The sequence below is a fragment of the Microcebus murinus genome, chromosome 19, assembly GCF_040939455.1.
Source record: "Microcebus murinus isolate Inina chromosome 19, M.murinus_Inina_mat1.0, whole genome shotgun sequence".
Taxonomy (NCBI): Eukaryota; Metazoa; Chordata; class Mammalia; order Primates; family Cheirogaleidae; genus Microcebus; species Microcebus murinus.
Window position 1 is genome coordinate 152853 of NC_134122.1, and position 19506 is coordinate 172358.

General features: G+C 48.9%; 2 protein-coding genes across 7 annotated transcripts in view; one reads left to right on the forward strand and one right to left on the reverse strand.

Moving 5' to 3' along the window:
- LOC105856256 (hemoglobin subunit theta-1) lies at nt 1-766 on the forward strand. Of its 2 annotated transcripts, XM_012737770.2 has the most exons (3): nt 3-169; nt 254-458; nt 557-766. In XM_012737770.2, exons 1-3 carry the CDS (start codon nt 75-77, stop codon nt 683-685), a joined length of 429 nt encoding a protein of 142 aa, XP_012593224.1. In that variant the 5' UTR covers nt 3-74; the 3' UTR covers nt 686-766. The 2 variants fall into 2 exon arrangements, with proteins under 2 accessions (XP_012593223.1, XP_012593224.1); XM_012737769.2 differs by having other exon boundaries at nt 1-458.
- Nucleotides 767-3004: 2238 nt separating this feature from the next.
- LUC7L (LUC7 like) overlaps nt 3005-19506 on the reverse strand; it is a 37002-nt gene continuing 20500 nt past the window's right edge. For 3 of the 5 annotated variants that reach the window (XM_075994897.1, XM_075994896.1, XM_075994898.1), the window contains 5 exons: nt 17982-18158; nt 13694-13782; nt 12200-12229; nt 11605-11772; nt 3005-10566 (listed from right to left, as the gene is read on the reverse strand). In XM_075994897.1, coding sequence (XP_075851012.1) covers nt 10410-10566; nt 11605-11772; nt 12200-12229; nt 13694-13782; nt 17982-18158 — 621 coding nt within the window. In that variant the 3' untranslated portion in view covers nt 3005-10409. Of the gene's footprint in view, nt 10567-10602; nt 10955-11567; nt 11773-12199; nt 12230-13693; nt 13783-17981; nt 18159-19506 lie in introns of those variants that run through there. The other 2 variants (XM_012737771.3, XM_012737772.3) reach the window with 2 other exon arrangements.

The following is a 19506-nucleotide window of genomic DNA, read 5'->3' on the forward strand; positions in this document are numbered from 1 at the left end:
GCGGCGCCCCCTGGCGGCCCGCGGGACCCCTCGGCGGGAGGCGCAGACGCGGGCGCAGCCGGCCGGGCGCCAGGATGGCTCTGTCTGCGACCGACCGCGCGCTAGTGCGCGCCCTCTGGAAGAAGCTGGGCAACAACGTCGGCGTCTACGCGACCGAGGCCCTGGAGAGGTGCGGCGAGGCTGGGCGCTCTCCGGCTCACCTGCCGCCCCGCTCCCAGCGCCGGCATGCGCCTCAGCCTCCGTTCCTCCCCAGGACCTTCCTGGCCTTCCCCTCCACCAAGACCTACTTCCCCCACTTCGACCTGCGCCCCGGCTCCGCCCAGGTCAAGGCCCACGGCCAGAAGGTGGCGGATGCGCTGACCCTCGCCGTCGACCACCTGGACGACCTGCCCGGCGCGCTGTCGGCTCTGAGCGACCTGCACGCGCGCGAGCTGCGTGTGGACCCCGCCAACTTCCAGGTGAGCAGCCTGCCGCGGCTGGACCCCATGAGGGGCCGGGGTGGGATCCCATGAGGACGGGGTGAGGGGGGACGGGTGAGCCACCCCTGTCTCCGCAGCTCCTGGGCCAGTGTCTGCTGGTGACCCTCGCCCGGCACTTCCCCGGAGACTTCAGCCCGGCCCTGCACGCTTCGCTGGACAAGTTTCTGAGCCACGCGATCTCGGCCCTGGCCTCCAAATATCGCTAAGCCGGGGGCGGGTGGTCGCGGGACCCCCCAGTCGCCCGCTTCCCTGAGGCCCGTGTTTCAGTAAAGTCCCCCAAGGCCGCACCCTCGTGCTCGCGTTCTCTCCGGGGGGCGGGACGCGACCGAGGGCCCCTCCCAAAGGAAAGGTGGGGGTCTGGGGCAGGCCTGAGCCTCCGGCCCCCCAAATGACTGATTGGGGCGCACCGTCCTGCCCCTCCGCGAGGGCGACTGGAGGAGGTGCATGCCGCCCCCGCCGCCGACAGATTTCGAGCATCTGGTCCCAAATCCCGTACGGTGAATCCCGCCTGACACACCAGGCCCCTGGGGGGGCACAGGCCTGCGACTTGGGCCGCTCAGGGTGGGGCAGTAGGTGGGGAGGTGTCACAGGCTGCCCTGGTCCCCATCCCTGCCCGTCCCCAGGGCTGTCCCCTTAGTCCTCCTTCGGGCTCATCTCAGGTCCAGGGAAGCTGGGCCTGGTGCCATCGCAAGAATCCTCGCCCCCCTGGAGCGGAGGGCGGCGTTGGGGGTGGCGCGTGGGTCGGGACCCTGGGCACAGCCTTTGAGAAAATGAGGGAGCGGCGCCCCCTGCCGGCGAAGGGCCCCGCCTGCGGTTGTGCAGTGCCTCTGGCGGGTACTGGGAACTTAGGGTATCTGAGAGGCTTGTGGGGAAAGCCCCTTGTTGCTAGACTTGGGATCTGGTGGAAGGAGGTGGGTCCAGCCCCGGTTCCAGCTCAGAACCCTGTCTTCACCCCACACCTCTACAGAGAGGGCAGCTGGAGCTTTTTTGGTCCAGTGTATCCAACATTCCTTCAGTTCCTACTTTACACATGGCAAACTGTCACGTGTGAACAAGCAGAGGACGTGGAAGTCACTCCAACAGCACAAGCGTGACACACACAGACATACCACACACACGGGGCAGAAACAGGCCCCACCCAGAGCTGCAACGTTTGTGTACAGCGTTTATGTCCTCCAGACACATTCAGAAATGGCATCCTCAAAGTGAAACTGAGAAAAAGTGGAGAAATTGGACCATATAAAGAGAAAAAACAGTATAGGGACTGTGATGGCTAATTTTATGTGTCAACTTGATTGGGCTAAGGGCTGCTCAGGTGGCTGGTAGCCCCATTACTTCTGAGCACGTCTGTGAGGATGTTTCTGGAAGAAATTAGTATTTGACTTGGCAGACTGAGTAAAGACAGCCCTCGGCTATGTGGGTGGGTCTCATCCAATCCACTGAGAGCCCAGATAGAACAAAAAGGTGGCAGAGGGGCGAATCTGTTCTGCTTGGGCTGGGACAGCCACCTTCCCCTGCCCTTGGACATTAGTGTTCCTGGTTCTCAGGTCTTACAGCATTAGCTCCCCTGATTCTTGGGCCTTCAGGTTTGGGCTGGAACTGCTACACCACCAGCTTTCCTGGACCTCCGCTTTGCACATAGCAGACCATGAGACTTCTCAGCCTCCCTAAAACTGTGTGAGCCAAAACCTCAAAATAAATCTCTTCCTTATATCTATATATACCCTGTTGGTTCTGTTTCTCTGGAGATACTTAGCTAATACAGAGAAGAAAAAAAGGGTCATAATTTTATGCATCTCCCTAATTTCCTGAAAATATTTGCTACATGTAGCAGAAAAAGGTTATTATCCCCAAGATGGACCTCCAAATTATTTTGTCAGTCAACTTGACAGAAAAATAAGCTGAAGGATAAACAGGCAACTCACAGTATACCAATGGCCAATAGACATTTGCAATGATATTCAAAGCCATGCAGATTAACTTTTAGGAAGGTAACTCAGTTGTGTACAGTTGTGAGCTGGTAAATGTTTAAGTGGTACTGTGGAAGAGGAGGAGGGGGGATGACTTGTAGCATTCAACAATTTCCATGTTGTAAATACTGCTGCCATGGTTGATTTCAAGCTATCAATATGGTTCATCAAACAGGAAATTAGGAAGAGATGCATAGTAGCTACTATTGTATCATATTTCCACTCTCTAGACACAAGAGACATTAACACAGGTAACAGGAACATAGATAATAGTGAAATGTAGTAACATAATTAGGAAGCAATGAGTTTTTGGTATTTATTACTTTTATTTTTAATATGATCTATTTTTAAATTAATATGATTTAATTTTTAATAGTGGCTGTGTTTAACAACTGGTTTTCAAAATTTCTGACAATTTAACATGAGACATCATACCACTGGTTTTATCTTTTAAATCCAAAGAGTGCACACTCTGAAAGCCTGTAATCCTATTTCTGGGAATTTATCCAACAGAAAATAGTGGCACACATATATGAAGATGCATGTACAGGGATATTCTTTGCAAAACTGTTTATTAGAGCAGAGAAATAAAAATAAAAAAATATGTTGCACAACCAACACATTCATCATTAGGAGATAGGTTAAACAAATTATGGTAGAGTCATACAAGGGAACACTGTGTATCCTTTAAGGGAATCAGTCTCTGAGCACAGACATGGAGCATGCCAAGACTCATGTAACAGAACACACTGCAGGCCAATGTATAGAGCATAAATCCATCTTTATATTAATGTAGTCACAAGAAAAGTTGAAAATAATACACAATGAATGTTGGCAGTTTTCCACGGGTGTAAGACTACAGGGACAGAGAAGGCAACTGCCACCATTTTATATAATCCCAGAAAAGGAAGGTGATTGAGGTGTGAGTGATTTTTCACTTAGGTCTATGTGGTTTTCATTTTTACAAATAACTTGCAGAAAACCTTGCCCTGAATATTTGTAGCCAAAATTGTACACACAAACATACATATTTACTTCCTTGAGGAATTTTTATAGATATGGAATTTCTGGGGTAAAGGGGTGTGCCCATTGCTATGGCTTTTGCATAATATTGCCAAAACTGCCTTCACTACAATTTCATCAGTGGGAGGCCAGAGCCTGAGTTCCTGACTGCTCTTCATGGTTGGGAGCTCACGTTTATTTGGCGATGATCAGTGAAGGCCCATCTGTGCTTGTCGTCTCCATCTGCTGTGTGAACTGCCCGTGTGTTTTTTTGCCTGTCTTCCAGCCATGGTGTTGCTTATAGACCTGTAGACTTTTTTCTTTAACTATTAGGATGTTTTTTATTACTTTTTTTTTGTTGTTTTTATTTTTTATCTCTGAGTACTATGGGGCGTAGAAGACCTCTTAGTCCAATTATTTATTGCAATTACTTGCCCATTTCTTCCATCTTTATGATTTGGGAGGTGATCCTTTCATCATACACACAGCTCCCTGCTGGCTCTACTGCCCTCTTCCTTCAGACCTCTGGGCCCCCATTACTGCCTCTAAGACTTTGCCTGCTCAGGGCCACCATTTCCAACCTGGGAGGAGAGGCTACAATTTCACTCCTGCATAACCAAAAAACTGGATACAATTTTTGTAATTCTTTTTCTTTTTCTTTTTGGCAGCTTTCAGAAGAAAAGTCTTGTAAATCTTAAAAGCATCAAAAAGCTAACAAGGCTAGGTGTGGTGGCTCATGCCTGTAATCCCAGCTTTGGGAAGCAGAGGTGGGAGGATCACTTGAGGCCAGGAGTTCAAGACCAGGCTGGGCAACACAGCACAACTCCATCTCTACAAAAATTTTAAAAAATTAGCTGGTCATGGTATTGTGCCCTGTAGTCCCAGCTACTCAGGAAGCTGAGGCAGGAGGATCGCTTGAGCCCAGGAGTTTGAGTTTGCAGGGAGCTATGATGAAGTCAATGTACTCTAGCCTGGGCAACACAGTGAGATCCTATCTCAAAAAAAAAAAAAGAAAGAAAGAAAGAAACTGGTTCCCCAAACTGCTACACCCACAGGGTAATTCCCTCCTTTCCTCAAACAAGGATTGGGTGGAGAGACATTTGAACATAAGATGGTAGCAATAAACCTACATATATTGTTAAATACATTGATTATAATGACTTAATTGACCAAAATAAAGGATAAAGATCAGACACATAGACTTTAAGACAAAAAGCACAGAGGCAAAGAAGTGTCACTAATAACTGGTGGGGACAGATGCTAAAGTGGCCCCCGTGAATCCCACCTCCTGATGTTCACACCTGTGCGTAGTCACCTCCTTTCAAATGTGGGGTTTGCGTTTTCAAATATGGTAAGTAACACACAACATAAAATTTACACTTTGAACCATCTTTGTTTCGTTTTTCCACAGTTGAGAATATGCCCAAATCAACCATTTTTTAAGTGTACAGTTCAGGAGCACTTAGTACAGTCATGATGTTGTGCAGCCATCACCACTGTCCTCATCCAGTTCCTGAACTTTCTCATTGCCCCAAAAGGAAATCCTGCACCCCTTACCAGTCACTCCCCTTCCCTCCGCTGCTAGCCCCAGCCCCTGAAGACTACAACTCTACTCTGTATGGGCACACCTCCTCTAGACGTTTCCTATACATGGAGTCAGACGACTCGTGGTCTTTCGTGTCTGGCTTATTTCACTTAGCATTATGTTTTCAAGGTTCATCCATGCTGAGCCATGTGTCAGAATTTCATTCCTTTTTATGTCAAATAATATTCCATTATATGGATATACTGCCGGTTTACTCATTCAGCATCTGTTCAAAGATGTTGGGTTGTTTCCACCTTTGGGCTATTTTGAATAGTGGTACTAAGAACCCATAGGTACACAAGCACTTGAGTTCCTCTTTCAATTCTTTTGGGTGTATAGTAAAATTGCTGGGTCGTATGGTCATTCTGTTTAACTTTTTGAGGGACTGCCAGACCATTTTCCACAGCGGTGGTACTATTTTATACTCCCGCTAGCAATGTATGAGGGTTCCAATTTCTCCACATCCTCACCAACACTCTTCTCTCTTTTTAGATTACGGCCATCCTAGTGGGTGCCATCCATGACATGCTGTGAACCCAGACAATTTGGTAAGGGAGATGGGATGTCACTGCCATGATTAATTTTATGCCCCTTTTTCTAGGAGGCCCTGTCCCCTCACAGAACCCCTCAGGGAGGGCAAGACCTGCTCCCTCCTTGCTGACCAAAGGTCTGAGAGGAGGCAGTGTGGGAAGCAGGTAGAGCAGGAGGTGCAGGTGGGGCAGCAGGGAGGGAGGGAGGGAGAACAGCACAAGCAAAAGGCTGGAAGGTCACTGCAGGACACTCAGGAAACTGGGACCCCGAGGAGCCCTGGGGCTGGCCCTCCCAGCGCCCACCCCTTCCACACCGGGCTGTACCTTGGATCTATCAAGTTGCATGCGCCAGTAGTGTCTGCAGACCTTGTGCCCCAGGTTCAGAAGCTGGAGAGTGCCCAGGGGCAGCAGTGGGACAGCCTGTGGGTGTGTGGGGAAGCACAGTGGAGGACTGTCTGTGGCCAAGCAGAGACAGTACAGCGGACATAACCTGAGTACATGAAGGCCCAGACAGAACAGGTACTGTGTCTGCTTGTGCTCTCACCAGAGGGTCCAGTGTGTGCTGGTTTTGAAGGCTGACTCAGGGTTTGGAGCTGGGCCCCAGCTCCAGGGTCCCCCTCCTTGCTGCCCAGAAGACAAGTGTCCAGTGGCTCCAGGCCCCTCAGACCAGTAGTCAAGAGCCACTGTTCCCTCAGGAGATGGCCCTAATGCAGGGTACAGTGAAGATGCGTCCTGCAAACATGCTTGGTGAGAAGCCAGACACTAAAGGCCACATACTATGTGATTCCACTTACATGAATGCACAGAAGAGGCAAATCTACAGACAAAGCAAAGTAGTGGTTGTCTAGGGCTGGGGGCAGGGAGGATGGAGAGTGACTGCTAACAGTGACGAGATTTCTTTTGGGAGTGATGAAAAATGGTCTAAAGCTACGCAGTGGTTAGACAGCACAGCACTGCAAGTATACTAAAAACCACTAAACTGTATGCTTTTAAGATGGTTAAAATATTAAATTTCATGTATTTCATCAATAAAAAACATATCCATTCTGGAGCCGCTTCCAGACCAACAGAAGGTCTAAGGTAGGGCCCAGCCACCTGTTTTAGGTCCTCCAGGTTATTCTGACATGTGGCCCAGGAACCTCACTAGACCCACCTCTCCAAAAGCAGGGCCACATGTGGGTCCCACTCCCCGGCAGGAGTCCGACCTTCCTTCACTTGCCCGGATCACAGCTGGGCACTACCTTCCCTAGGAAGCCCTCAGAGCCCCCAGCAGAGGGGCTGCCCAGTGAGGGCCCAAGACCTGCTCACTGTCTGCCAGGGGGTGTTCCCTAACAGGGCCTTGCCCTGGGTCCCACGCAGGCTGTGGCGCCAGCACAGGCCTCCCAGTCCTCCCTTCCTCAGGCTTAGTCCTAGACCTGGCCAAAGACCCCAGGGTGGATGGGGAGGCAACCCACAAGTGCTGCCCGCCCTGGCTACAGGGTCTCTCCGCTATGGCAGCCAGTGATGCAGGGTTAGGAGACCCTCAAAACCCACGGTAGGTGCTGATCACTTGTACCCCGCCCCAGCCCACTGGCCAGAACCAAGTGAGGGTGAGGAGAGCAGGACTCCTCCCTGGCTAGGGTGGAGACCCAACCTGGGTGAAGCCGAGGGGCTGGAATCCACTGTGACCTTGACCCACGAGGGACCCTTCACAGTGGCCCACCTGGCTATTTCCTGGCAGGGGGTGGGGAGGACTGCAGCTGCCTCCTGGCCTATATCCCTGCTTTTTTTCTTTTTATTACTTAATTTTTATGAGACGGCCTCACTCAGTCACCCCGATTAGAGTGCAGGGGCTAGAGTGCAGTGGCATCATCACAGCTCACTACAACCTCGTGCCTCAGCCTCCTGTGTAGCGAGGATTATCTGAGACTATCAGTGGTGTCACCACCATGTCCAGCTAATGCTTTTATTTTTTTGTAGAGATGGGGTCTCACTCTGGCTCTGACTGGTCTTAAACTCCTGAGCTCAAGTGATCCTCCTGCTGCGGCCACCCAGAGTGCTAGGATTACAGGCTAGTGCCAAGCCCGTTGCTTCTCTTTAAACAACCGTTTCTTTCCCACGTCACTTTATTCTTACAGAGAGCCAGGCTTTAAAGCAGGTGAAAACCTTACCCGCCCCCCACCCATGGACCTCCTCTCAGCACCCTCAGTGTCCCTGCCCTACAGGTATCCACTTGGGTTGGTCTGTCTAGGCTCCTGCATCTATCGTCCCAGTCAGTGTGACATCAACCTCTGTGCCCACAAGAGCGTTAGGACCCGTTGCCTGCTGCGTCCCACGCTCAGGAGCAAGCACTTGGAGCCCAGGAAGCTCAGGAGCCTGGAAGGACCAGGCTCTCAGCCTCCTGCAGCCAGCCTTGGGCAGTGGGCCTGGGGGCTGGGTGAGCAGGGGAGGACTATACCAGAGCAGCACCAAAGTGGGAAGAGCCAGGTCCCACCCTCTCTGCAGGGGTTGGGAACCTGGCCCTGGCCCAGGGCGGAGCCTACTTGGTCTGAGACCCACCTGGTGTGTCCTGTTCTGGGGAAGCAGCTATGGGCCCCCCTGCTTGCTGTCTGGGAGCCCAGGCCTGTGCTCAGGTCCAAGAACATCTTCACTCTGCCTTTCCAAAGCCACCCTTCCACAGATGTTAGTGAAGTTTGCACAACAATGTGAATATACTCAATGCCACTGAACTGCACACTTAAAAATGCTTAAAATAGTAAATTTTATATATCTTACTATAATAAATTTTACAATACCCCTTCCCTTCTGCAGCCTTGGCTCCAGGATGCCACCTCCTGCCCCCCAAAATGGGAGGCCTCTGCTTGCTACAGCCCAGCACCTGCATGTTGGGTGATGGCTACACAGCTAGGTCAGGAACCCACAACCTCAGCTCTTGTCCTTTCCCCTCTCCTCCCAGGACTACCTTAGTCCTACCTACCTTAACCTGCTCAGGGCTTCCCACTTGCTCAGGGCTGCCCATTCCCCAAACCCAAGGGGACCCATGTGCAGGAGGAAAAGGTGGTGGTGCCAGGCACAGCCCCTGCCCAGCTGGCTACACCATCCACCATGCGGAACCATTTACCCTGCTTTTCTTTTAAAAAAAAGTCACCAATGTGTGGAAAAGTCTACCCACAGTGTAAGCAGAGAATGTTCCAGCAAGGCCCCTTCTGTTCTGCCCCAACCTGGGCTGCAGGCGGAGGTGGTGGTACCCCTGTGGGTGGAGAAATTGGGTATGTTCCGACTGGGAGACCCTCCTGACACTGCAGGTTCCTTCACAAGGGAGGGACACACCTCCCAGACTCACTCCCCCCCTGTCCATCTTCAGCGAGTCTTACAGGCACTGCTGTGGACAGGAAGAGCTCATTCACTGTAATGGGTGAGAAGATGAAAATGTGGGTCCCCTGTAGCAGACTTTAAGTAGACTTTGGTGCAAGGAGTAGTAAGGAGAGTGGGAGGGAGGTAGAGCCATCCTGAGTGCATCATGAAGGCTTCCCTGGGGCTCAATTTGGCCAGGACCACCTGATAGGTGTACAAAGGTTCCACTGAACTGTCCCTGCAAGGTAGGGAGGCAGGAGCATGTACTCCATTCACTCTCCCAACATGCAGGGTGCCCCAGAAGGCAGCACTAGCCTGGGGCTATCAGGGACAGCCCAGGGGCAAAGCAATGCAGCCCAAGAACTCGTCCCTTGGTTATAGCCAGAGGACAGAGGGGATGTGGGTATTGGAGGCCACTGGTACAGTACCTATTTTGGTAAACCTCATTCCTTGGCCAAAAAAAAAAAGCAAAACACAACTGTTTGTCCACACACGCAAATTTATATCTAGATAGAGGAGGATTCAAACCATTCACAGTAGTAATGGCTTTGAGGGTGGGGCCGTCTGGTTAAGCCCCAGGAAAAGCCAGGATGCAAACTAAACCCATGGCCCTGGCAGCCAGACACTCCCACAATGCTGGCTTGGGAATAGGGAGTCCAGACTCCATCCCTTGCTCCCAGGAGACCAAGAGAGCACTCTGAGTCCCTGTCCTCAGTCTCACTGCAGGAAAAGGTGCTAGTAAGGAGTAGAGACATACGGTGACACTCCCTGGCACAGTACCAAGCCCAAGTGGGTTCTGCACAGGACGCCTCCTCCTGACCCCCTTCCTGTGGAGTCAGCTGGCCGACGAAGACTGTGTCACAGGCAGCAGAGCAGCCCACCTACCCACACGTCCTCTTGCAGGTGCCAGACAGTGGCAGGGCAGCCAGAAGCAGAACACTAACCACACTAAGACATTGGTGGCTGCAGGACACAGACCCCGGTGCCCATGTGCACCCTGTGATAACTCAGCTCAAGAATGGCACTTATGCCTCTGCAGACAGGGGATGCGAATGGCTCTTGTGTTGATGATGTGACCACCAGAAGCTTCCTCTAAAAAAAAACCAAAAATTCCCCCAGGAAAGTGAAGAAGGGAAGGAGCATCCATAACTACAAGTCAGTTAGCAGTCATCCTTTTCAGAAGGGTTTCATTTTGGTGTTAAGGTATCTGAGCAGAAGAGCTGACAGTGGTTAACATAACCGGCCCACCTTGGACACAACAATGCCCAAGGGACGTCTGACCCAAAAGCCAGCATCTCTTTCCTCTGAGGACCTCCTGCTGCCACATGGGTATTATCCACAGTCTTTCTTTAACCTAAGTACCTTCAAAAGGAGAAATCCAGCACAGCTTTGTGAGCTAGAGTCCCAGCTTGAGGCTGTGATAGCAGGTGGCCACACAGGCCAGCTCCCTCCTCCCCAGTGAAGTGGGCTCAATGGTCTGCACTGCGGGTGGAGATGGCAGCTCAGACACTCAGAAGGGTGTGTGGGACCAAGTGAGCAGCCATACACACCTGGCACATACCAGGTGCCAAAAGCCAAAAGGTATCCAACAGTAAGCTGCAGTTTCTCTGGGGGTGACAGTAGCACCAGTGAGTCGCCTCCACTTGCAGAGGGCCAAGGTGAAGTCCCTAGAGCAGAGGAAGCACAGACGCCCACCGCAGCCGTCAGGAGGCAGTCCGTCATATTTATTTATTCCTACTCAACACAACCCCAAAACACAGGAGCAACTCTGTACAACTCTAGAAACTCACAGCTAGCTCCAAAACAATAGAAATTTTAAACTACAAAAGATGAGTTGTATTCAGCAAATATAAAGGGTAATTTTAGGCTGTGTTGAACATTTGTCAGACTATTTACAAAGCCCAGGTGTGGGTTCAGATCTCGCCGGCCTCCTTCTCCTCTGACTTCCGTGAAGCCGCCTTCCCGTTGGAGCTCTCGAGCCTCCAGTCAGTGGACCCCCGCTCGCTCCGCCCACACTCCCAGGACTCCTCTCTTGCTGCCCGCTCTCTGCAGAACCTGGGAAGTGGGAACCAGAAGCTCAGTGGAGGCTGCTGGCCCCTTCCTGGCTGGCTGCTCAGGACAACAGTGTGGGCCTCAGCACCAGGCCAGGGAAGGCCACGAACCCACTGCACCCCAGGAAACTACGGCAGGCTGGAGGGCAGCCAGGCCTGCCCCCTGCACAGAGAATGTTGCGTAGCCATTAAAAAGTGACCTCTGCAACAATTTTAATAAGGTAAGACCTCATTTAACATAAAGGGAGCAAAGGAAAATACAATGAGATCATACACATGGAATATGATCCACTATGTAAAATGGAAAAAAAGCCCAGAATATAAAAAAAACCACAAAGGTAAACAGGGCCTGGTCAGGCCATGAGTCTCAGCCGCCCTGTGTATCAGTGGCAGCGCACAGGGGCCCAGAGCTCAAGCTGGGGAGGTGCATGTGTAGTTCCTGCAGTGCTGTCTGAGCGCTTCCACAGCCTGCAGACTCCCCAAAGCCCAGACACTCAGACCCACAGATACCCAGCCACACTTCTGAGTGCAAGCCCAGCCCCAGCCCTACCAGATAGGCCAGGGCCCCACTGACAGACCCCAGAAGACCCTGGGAACACAAAAGAGAAGGGGCTCACTCCTGGCTGCAGATACTGAAGGAGTCAGAGTAGTTACTTGTATTTTGCACTCCGGTCCCGGGAAGCCCGGCGGTGTCCCCGGCTATGGCTCCGGGAACGGCTGCGGTGGCGCCGGTGTCTGTCTCGGGACCGGGAACGGGAAGACTTCCGTCGCTCCCGGGATGTAGACCTTGACCGCCTCCGACGCCGGTCACGGGAGCGTGACCTAGAACAATCAGAAGGCTCTGAGGGTGGAGACGCCACAGGCACTGACATCCAAGGGCCACACCCTGCAAGGCCCCTCTCTCGGGAAGCTCTGCTCACTGCTTTACTAACATAATCCTCCTTCCTCCCACAAATTTACAATTTAGAATTAACGTATTCCTATCAGTTAGTCTCTAGGGGCAGACCCTACCTAAGGATGCCTCCTGAAAGCACTTAGCCTGGACACTCCTGGTCACCCTCAGATCTTCCCACTCATCAGCAGTGGATCCGCTCACTGCGCTAAGCCACAAGCAACCCCTATATGCCTTGCGCCCCTCACAAGCCAACTGTACCTACCAGATTACAATCATGAGGTTAAAAGAATTAAGAAAAATGTTCATGGAGAAAGACATTTGAATGAGAATACACTAATGGATCTGAAAACCTACCTCCTGCGATCTCTGGTTCTTGATCCAGACCTAAAAAGGGAAAAAAGGTGAACAATTTCACAAAAGCACCCCCATTCGTCACCCTCTGACTGGAGGTGCCCAAATCCCAGAGGTGCATAACTACCTGCACCCAAGCCCTATTTTCTTCTAGCTGCTCACCCCCAGTCTGCAGTAAGAAACCCCCCACGGGAGAAGGCTGGCTCCTCCCCCAGCTACTTCATGGCATACTCAGTGGCACCTCAGTACCCAGACGTCAGACACAGGCTGCAAGTCACAAGGCCTGTAGGAAATCTGTGCATGCTGAGGGTTAACTGTGTTGCACTGGAGTCCATTAAATGGCTCTCCAAGGTCCATACAATGGATACCAGCATGGAACGTACAGACACAGAACACAGGCTGGGCTGGTCATGAACCTAACCTCAAGAAAAAGATACCAAAGTGAAAGTAAAGCTCTAATTTCCAAACACAGGCTTAGCAGTCAGGTGGGTCACAGGAGCCAGAACTGCCACACAACTAGCAATCTGAAAAAGGCACGTTTCCAGGTCTCATTCTACACACGTTCTAAGACACTGTGTAGCCATTAAAGACAACTGGTCCCACCTGCAATTCTCGTGGCCTAAAACTCAACTGCATGCAAACATGCACAATAACGACATCAGTCAACTCTGTGCAAAAAGGAACTGTGTGTTTTGCTTAATAGGTTTCCATACTGTTTGGGTCTCTTTACAATCAGAATCTACTGCTGGATAATTGAAACTATAAAAAGAAACACAAAATACAATAAACATATGCCTCTTCTGAGTTATGCACTGAGGAATTTTCTTCCTGGAAAGCATAATTTTTGGAACTTTTGAGGACAATGAGCTATGTCCTTCAGGAGAGCATGGCTAGTTCTGGCCTCTACCTCTACTTTGCACTCCAATCAGTCTCCCCCTAGAGACAGCATCTGAATGTGGCCAGAGGCAAACTGTACTCCCCAACTCACCTACTTATCCCAAACACTTCTCTCAGTCTTCCCTGCTGCCCTAGTAAGTTAGGGAACTCCAGGCCAGAAACTAGGAAGTCAGCTTCATTCCTCCTCTGCACACCTCACACACTACCAGCAAATCCTGTCCATTCTAATCTCATAACATGCCCAATTTCACCTGGGTCCCTCCAACCAGCTCTCCCAAGTTCCACTGCCTCCACCCCAACTGCTCTCCACAGGGTGACAGGCACCTTCTGCTCACACCTCCTCTGCGTGCCGATGGCCTCATAGCACTCAGGCATAATCACCAGAGCCTATACACTGCCTTTAACCACTTGGCCCCAGAGCCCTTCCCTGGCAACTACACACGATCCTGGGCCGGCCTGCACTCATATCAGACTGAATATGCTGCGAATTTACTTATTTTTCTTTTAGCAGTCACTTCGATATTTGGCAGATCTTGACTATTTCAAGCAACAATTCAAAGGATGGAGCAGGTTTCCCCTGTGCCAGCACCCCAGGCTCACCTCCTGGTCAGCCGCTCCTCCCGCTCCCTCTCCTCTCTCCTCCTCAAGCGATCCTGGTTTCTCTTCTCCTGCTTTTCAGCCACAGTTTTCTAAATAAATGAAAAATGGGGAAATGAGAAAGAGTAAGTTATACAAGCTAGAGTGCATAATGCTACTTAACAAAGCACCTTTATATGATCTCAAGTATTGGCAATTTAAAAATCTAAGAGGCCGGGCGTGGTGGCTTGCAGCTACAATCCTAGCATTTTGGGAGGCTGAGGCAGAGGACTGCTTGAGCCCAGGAGTTCGAGGCCAACCTGGGCAACAGTGAGACCTCCATCTCTACAAAGAATAAAATTTTTTAAAAATTTAGCTGAGTGTGGTGCCATGCGCTTGTAGTCCTAGCTACTTGGGAGTCTGAGATAGGAAGATCACTTGAACCCAAGAGTTTGAGGTTGCAGTGAGCTATGATGACGCCACTCCACTCCACCTGGGGCAATGGAGTGAGACTTTGTCTCAAAAATAAAAAAATAAATAAAAATAAAAATCGAAGAGAAACTCTTAGGAAACAGGAACACATTCATTATTTTAAAACTTTGCAATCAATGAAGAGGACGATACATGAAAAAATAATATACTGTGACATTTTAAAAATTCAGAGCCAAGTGCAATGTCTCCACAAAAAAAATTTTTAGGCTGGGCGAGGTGGCTCACGCCTGTAATCCTAGCTCTCTGGGAGGCCGAGGTGGGTGGATCGTTTGAGCTCAGGAGTTCAAGACCAGCCTGAGCAAGATCAAGACCCCGTCTCTACTAAAAAAAAAAAAAAAAAAAAAAAGGTAATTGGCCAACTAAAAATAGAAAAAAAAATTTTTTTTTTAAAATTAGTCAGGCATGGCAGTACAGAACTATATAGTCCCCAGCTACTCCAGAGGCTGAGGCAGGAGGATCACTTAAGCCCAGGAGTTTGAGGTTGCTGTGAGCTAGGCTGACGCAATGACACTCTAGCCCAGGCAACAGAGCAAGACTCTGTCTCAAAAAAAAAAAAAGGCTCTGGAATAAAGACCAACACCCTCCACAGGCCCCACCATGCCCGGCTAATTTTTTTTCTATATATTTTTAGTTATCCAGCTAATTTCTTTCTATTTATAGTAGAGACAGGGTCTCGCTCTTGCTCAGGCTGGTCTCGAACTCCTGAGCTTGAGCGATCCTCCCACCTCAGCCTCCCAGAGTGCTAGGATTACAGGCGTGAGACACTGCGCCCCTTGCAAAGCCTTATTTTTATCCACTAAGGTGTAAACATTTTGGATTACTATGAGTGAACCCTCCTTGTAATTAGGGCACAGAACTCCTGCCCTCCTCATTAAGAGATAAACTTTCAAATTATGTTTTGTGGTTAACATAATACTTATTAAAATTTCTAACATATCTGTTATTTTGATCAACTGTAAACTGCTTATAATAATCACAATGATAAAACATGCTTTCTAGTTCAAATTAGTACTTAAGGTTATAGGAAAAACATTTCAATGGATTTACATTTCTGAAATAGAGATACAAATTAATAAAAATCTTTCAGATATAAAAAAACAGTACATTAGGACAAAATTCGGGGGTGATACGGAACATAAATTTAAAGGAGAGATAGCAATGTAACATTTCCAATAGCTAAAAAGCAAAATCTTTTTCTTTAGAGATGGGGTCTTATTCTGTTACCCAGGCAGGAGTGCAGTGGTATGATCATAGTTCACTGTAACCTCCAATTCTTGGGCTTGAATGATCCTCATGCCTCAGCCTCTCGAATAGCTGGGACTACAGGCATAAGCCACCACACTTAAATTTTGTATTTTTCATACACACAGGGTCTCACTATGTTGCCCAGGCTGGTCTCAAATTCCTGGCTTCAAGTACTCCTCCTGCCTCCACCTAAAAAGCAAATTTGTAAGGGGATGATAGCAGATAAAAAAATTATTATTCATATTTTATTGTGTGTGTGTGTATATATATATATAAAATACTTTTATATCTTTTATATCTATAGACTCACAAAGAAAAACATCAACTTAAAAATGTATGGCAAAGCTGGGCACAGTGGCTCACGCCTGTAATCCTAGCACTTTGGGAGGCCGAGGCAGGCAGATTGCTCGAGGTCAAGAATTCGAAACCAGCCTGAGCGAGACCTCGTCTCTACTAAAAATAGAAAGAAATTAATTGACCAACTAATATATATATAAAAAAAAATTAGCTGGGCATGGTGGCACATGCCTATAGTCCCAGCTACTCGGGAGGCTGAGGCAAAAGGATTGCTTGAGCCCAGGAGATTGAGGTTGCTATGAGCTAGGCTGATGCCAAGGCACTCACTCTAGCCTGGTCAACAAAGCGAGACTCTGTCTCAAAAAAAAAAAAAGTATGGCAGAGTACACTGTTTTTCAAAATTCTCTTTGGGGCCAGGCATGGTGGCCCACACCTATAATCTCACCACTTTGGGAGGCTGAGGTGGGAGGATAACTTGAGGCCAGGAATTTGAGACCAGCCTGGTTAACACAGTGAGACTCCGTCTTTCCAAAAATTAGCCAGGTGTGGTGGTACACACCTGTAGTCTTAGCCACTCAGAAGGCTGAGATGGGAGGATTGCTTGAGCCCAAGGGTGTGAGATTGTAGTGAGCTATGATGATGCCACTGCACTCTCACCCAGGCAATAGAGGAAGATCCTGTGTCAAAACACAACAAAATTCTCTTGGGAACATAGAAGCAAAATGTTTTAAGAGCAATGGCTGAGAATATTCTCACTGCTACCCCAGCTCTCACTCCTGGGCCCAGGTTTACATCACCTATGGGCACCCCCTCCTTGGGTACAGAGTCCTGCCGTCTGCTGCCTGAACGAGTGGCTCCTTCCTGGGGCACACAAGGCCCTCGGCCTTGGTCACTATAGCTTTGATGTCCACAGTCAGGTGCCACGTGTCTGTCCTTCCACCACGCTTAGGGTGTGTAGAATGAAGGCTGACTAATTGCCCAACATCCTACCCTGGGGTCCTAATATGCAGCAGGGGACTCTCCATCAATGTGAAGGAGGACAATTCAAAGTATCTGAAACATATACAACCTTCCTTCTTAACATTCTGTATGAAAGATTTTAAATTTTTAGAGCCCAATGCAGGAAAACAAAGAGCTCTGAAAAAGGAAGGAGGACTGTGTAGACCAGGGTGGTCAGTGCTACCAGGAAACCCCATCACCACCTTATCATTCTGAGGCAGCTCAAAGGCAGGGGCCAAGGCGTGTGATCTTCCTTCTAGCCTAAGCATATGCACAATCTTTCCCTATCTCTAAAGAGAACGTCTTTCAGAGGTACACAGAGCTGTATGTACCCTGGGAATGGACTCTGTCGTCTTCCGTCAACAAGGGGCTACAGACTAAACTTCAAAGACTCCTTTGGATTGTGAGATCTCTTATGTAAACCCAAGTGATGAAATCTGAGTATTTCACTATAAACTCAAGTTCTTACAGGATCAGAATACAAGGTTTTTTATTATTTTATTATTATTTTGAAATACAAGGTTTTTTATTATTTTATTATTATTTTGAGAAAGAGTCTCTCTTTGTTGCCCAAGCTAGAGTTGAGAGCCGTGTGGTCAGCATACCTCACAGCAACCCCAAACTCCTGGGGCTCAAGCGATCCTCCTGCCTCAGCCTCCCAAGTAGCTGGGACTACAGGCATGTGCCACCATGCCTGGCTAATTTTTTCTATATATATTAGTTGGTCAATTAATTTATTTCTATTTATAGTAGAGACGGGTCTCGCTCTTACTTAGGCTGGTTTCAAACTCCTTACCTCGAGCGATCCGCACGCCTCGGCCTCCCAGAGTGCTATGATTACAGGTGTGAGCCGCCATGCCCAGCCCAGATTTCTTTAATTTTAAAAAACCTTGGCTGGGCGCGGTGGCTCATGCCTATAATCCTAGCACTCTGGGAGGCCGAGGCAGGAGGATTGCTTGAGCTCAGGAGTTTGAGACCAGTCTGAGCAAGAGTGAGACTCCGTCTCTACTATAAATAGAAAGAAAATTAGCCAAAGAACTAAAAACAGAAAGTATTAGCTGGGCACGGTGCATGCTTGTAATCCCAGCTACCTGGAAGGCTGAGGCAGGAGCATTGCTTAAGCCCAGGAGTTTGAGGTTGCTGTGAGCTAGGCTGACGCATTGGCACTCTAGCCCAGGCAACAGAGTGAGACTCTGTCTCAAAAAGAAAAAAAAATTAAAGAAATGTGAAGACAACCACAAGACTCCTCAGGTCGCCAGAACACAATGCATTAACATACCCTTAACTGATCAAGCTTCTCTCGGATCTGAATGAACCCCAAGTGTAACTTGCCCCCGAAGTGGTCTGCCAGACGACGGTCGTTGTCATGGAGACCAAGGTAGGCTGAACAGACCTCACAGACACGCAGCTTTTGCTGTTGAAAACTGGATGCAGGCATGGAATTTCTGTATTCTTCCTGGAAAAAGGGAACAGAGATGGAAATGAGGTGTACAGAACTGCCTCCATGTATACAACCTTCAAAATGGAAATATTTGATGGAATGACAGAGGTGAATTTTAAAATAAATATTAAAAACTGGATTGTTCACAAAGGTTTGGATATTTGTAACCAATTCAATTATCATTGTTTATTTAAGAAATGATGTAACAGTCATGATATCAAAGTAACAAGGAACATTCCAAATACTCAGATAAGCAGGATTGTTCTCAGAGACCAGTAGGGACAGTAGGTCTCTTTTTCCGCATGATGAGAGCTTTATATAAGTACCTGAGCAGAAAGGAGAAATCTTCAACAATATCAAAGCAAGCCATGGGGACTCTGTCCCAGTGTCTAGGAAATGGCATCCCAGTGCAGCCCAAGAGTTAATGTTTGGAAAGACAAATATATTAGACACTTTCTCAAAAGAAAATATTGTGTACAACAGAATAGAAGAAAACACACTCTGTCTGGAAACCACTGCAGTCCTGAGTCCAACTATAGTAAACATCTCACTCAGCCTCATGGCAAATACACCAAGCATAAAAGCAATGAAACCAGGATCACAGGTACTGGCACTTGCGCTAAAGTTAAAATACTCCTTTCAAGATCCAGATTAAGAAACGCACTTCAATAGTCATTTATCGCCGGGCGTGGTGGCTCACACCTGTAATCCTAGCACTCTGGGAGGCCGAGGCAGGCAGATTGCTCGAGGTCAAGAGTTTGAAACCAGCCTGAGCAAGAGTGAGACCCCATCTCTACTATAAATAGAAAGAAATTAATTGGACGACTAAAAATACATAGAGGCCGGGCGCTGTGGCTCACGCCTGTAATCCTAGCTCTTGGGAGGCCGAGGCGGGCGGATTGCTCAAGGTCAGGAGTTCAAAACCAGCCTGAGCAAGAGCGAGACCCCGTCTCTACTATAAATAGAAAGAAATTAATTGGCCAACTGATATATATATGTAAAAAATTAGCCGGGCATGGTGGCGCATGCCTGTAGTCCCAGCTACTCGGGAGGCTGAGGCAGAAGGATCACTCAAGCCCAGGAGTTTGAGGTTGCTGTGAGCTAGGCTGACGCCACGGCACTCACTCTAGCCTGGACAACAAAGTGAGACTCTGTCTCAAAAAAAAAAAAAATACATAGAAAAAATTAGCTGGAACCATAATTTTGATTTCTCCTAAATAGAAAAAAATGTTATAAATTTTTTTTTTTTTTTTTTTTGAGACAGAGTCTCGCTTTCTTGCCTAGGCTAGAGTGAGTGCCGTGGCGTCAGCCTAGCTCACAGCAACCTCAAACTCCTGGGCTCAAGCGATCCTCCTGCCTCAGC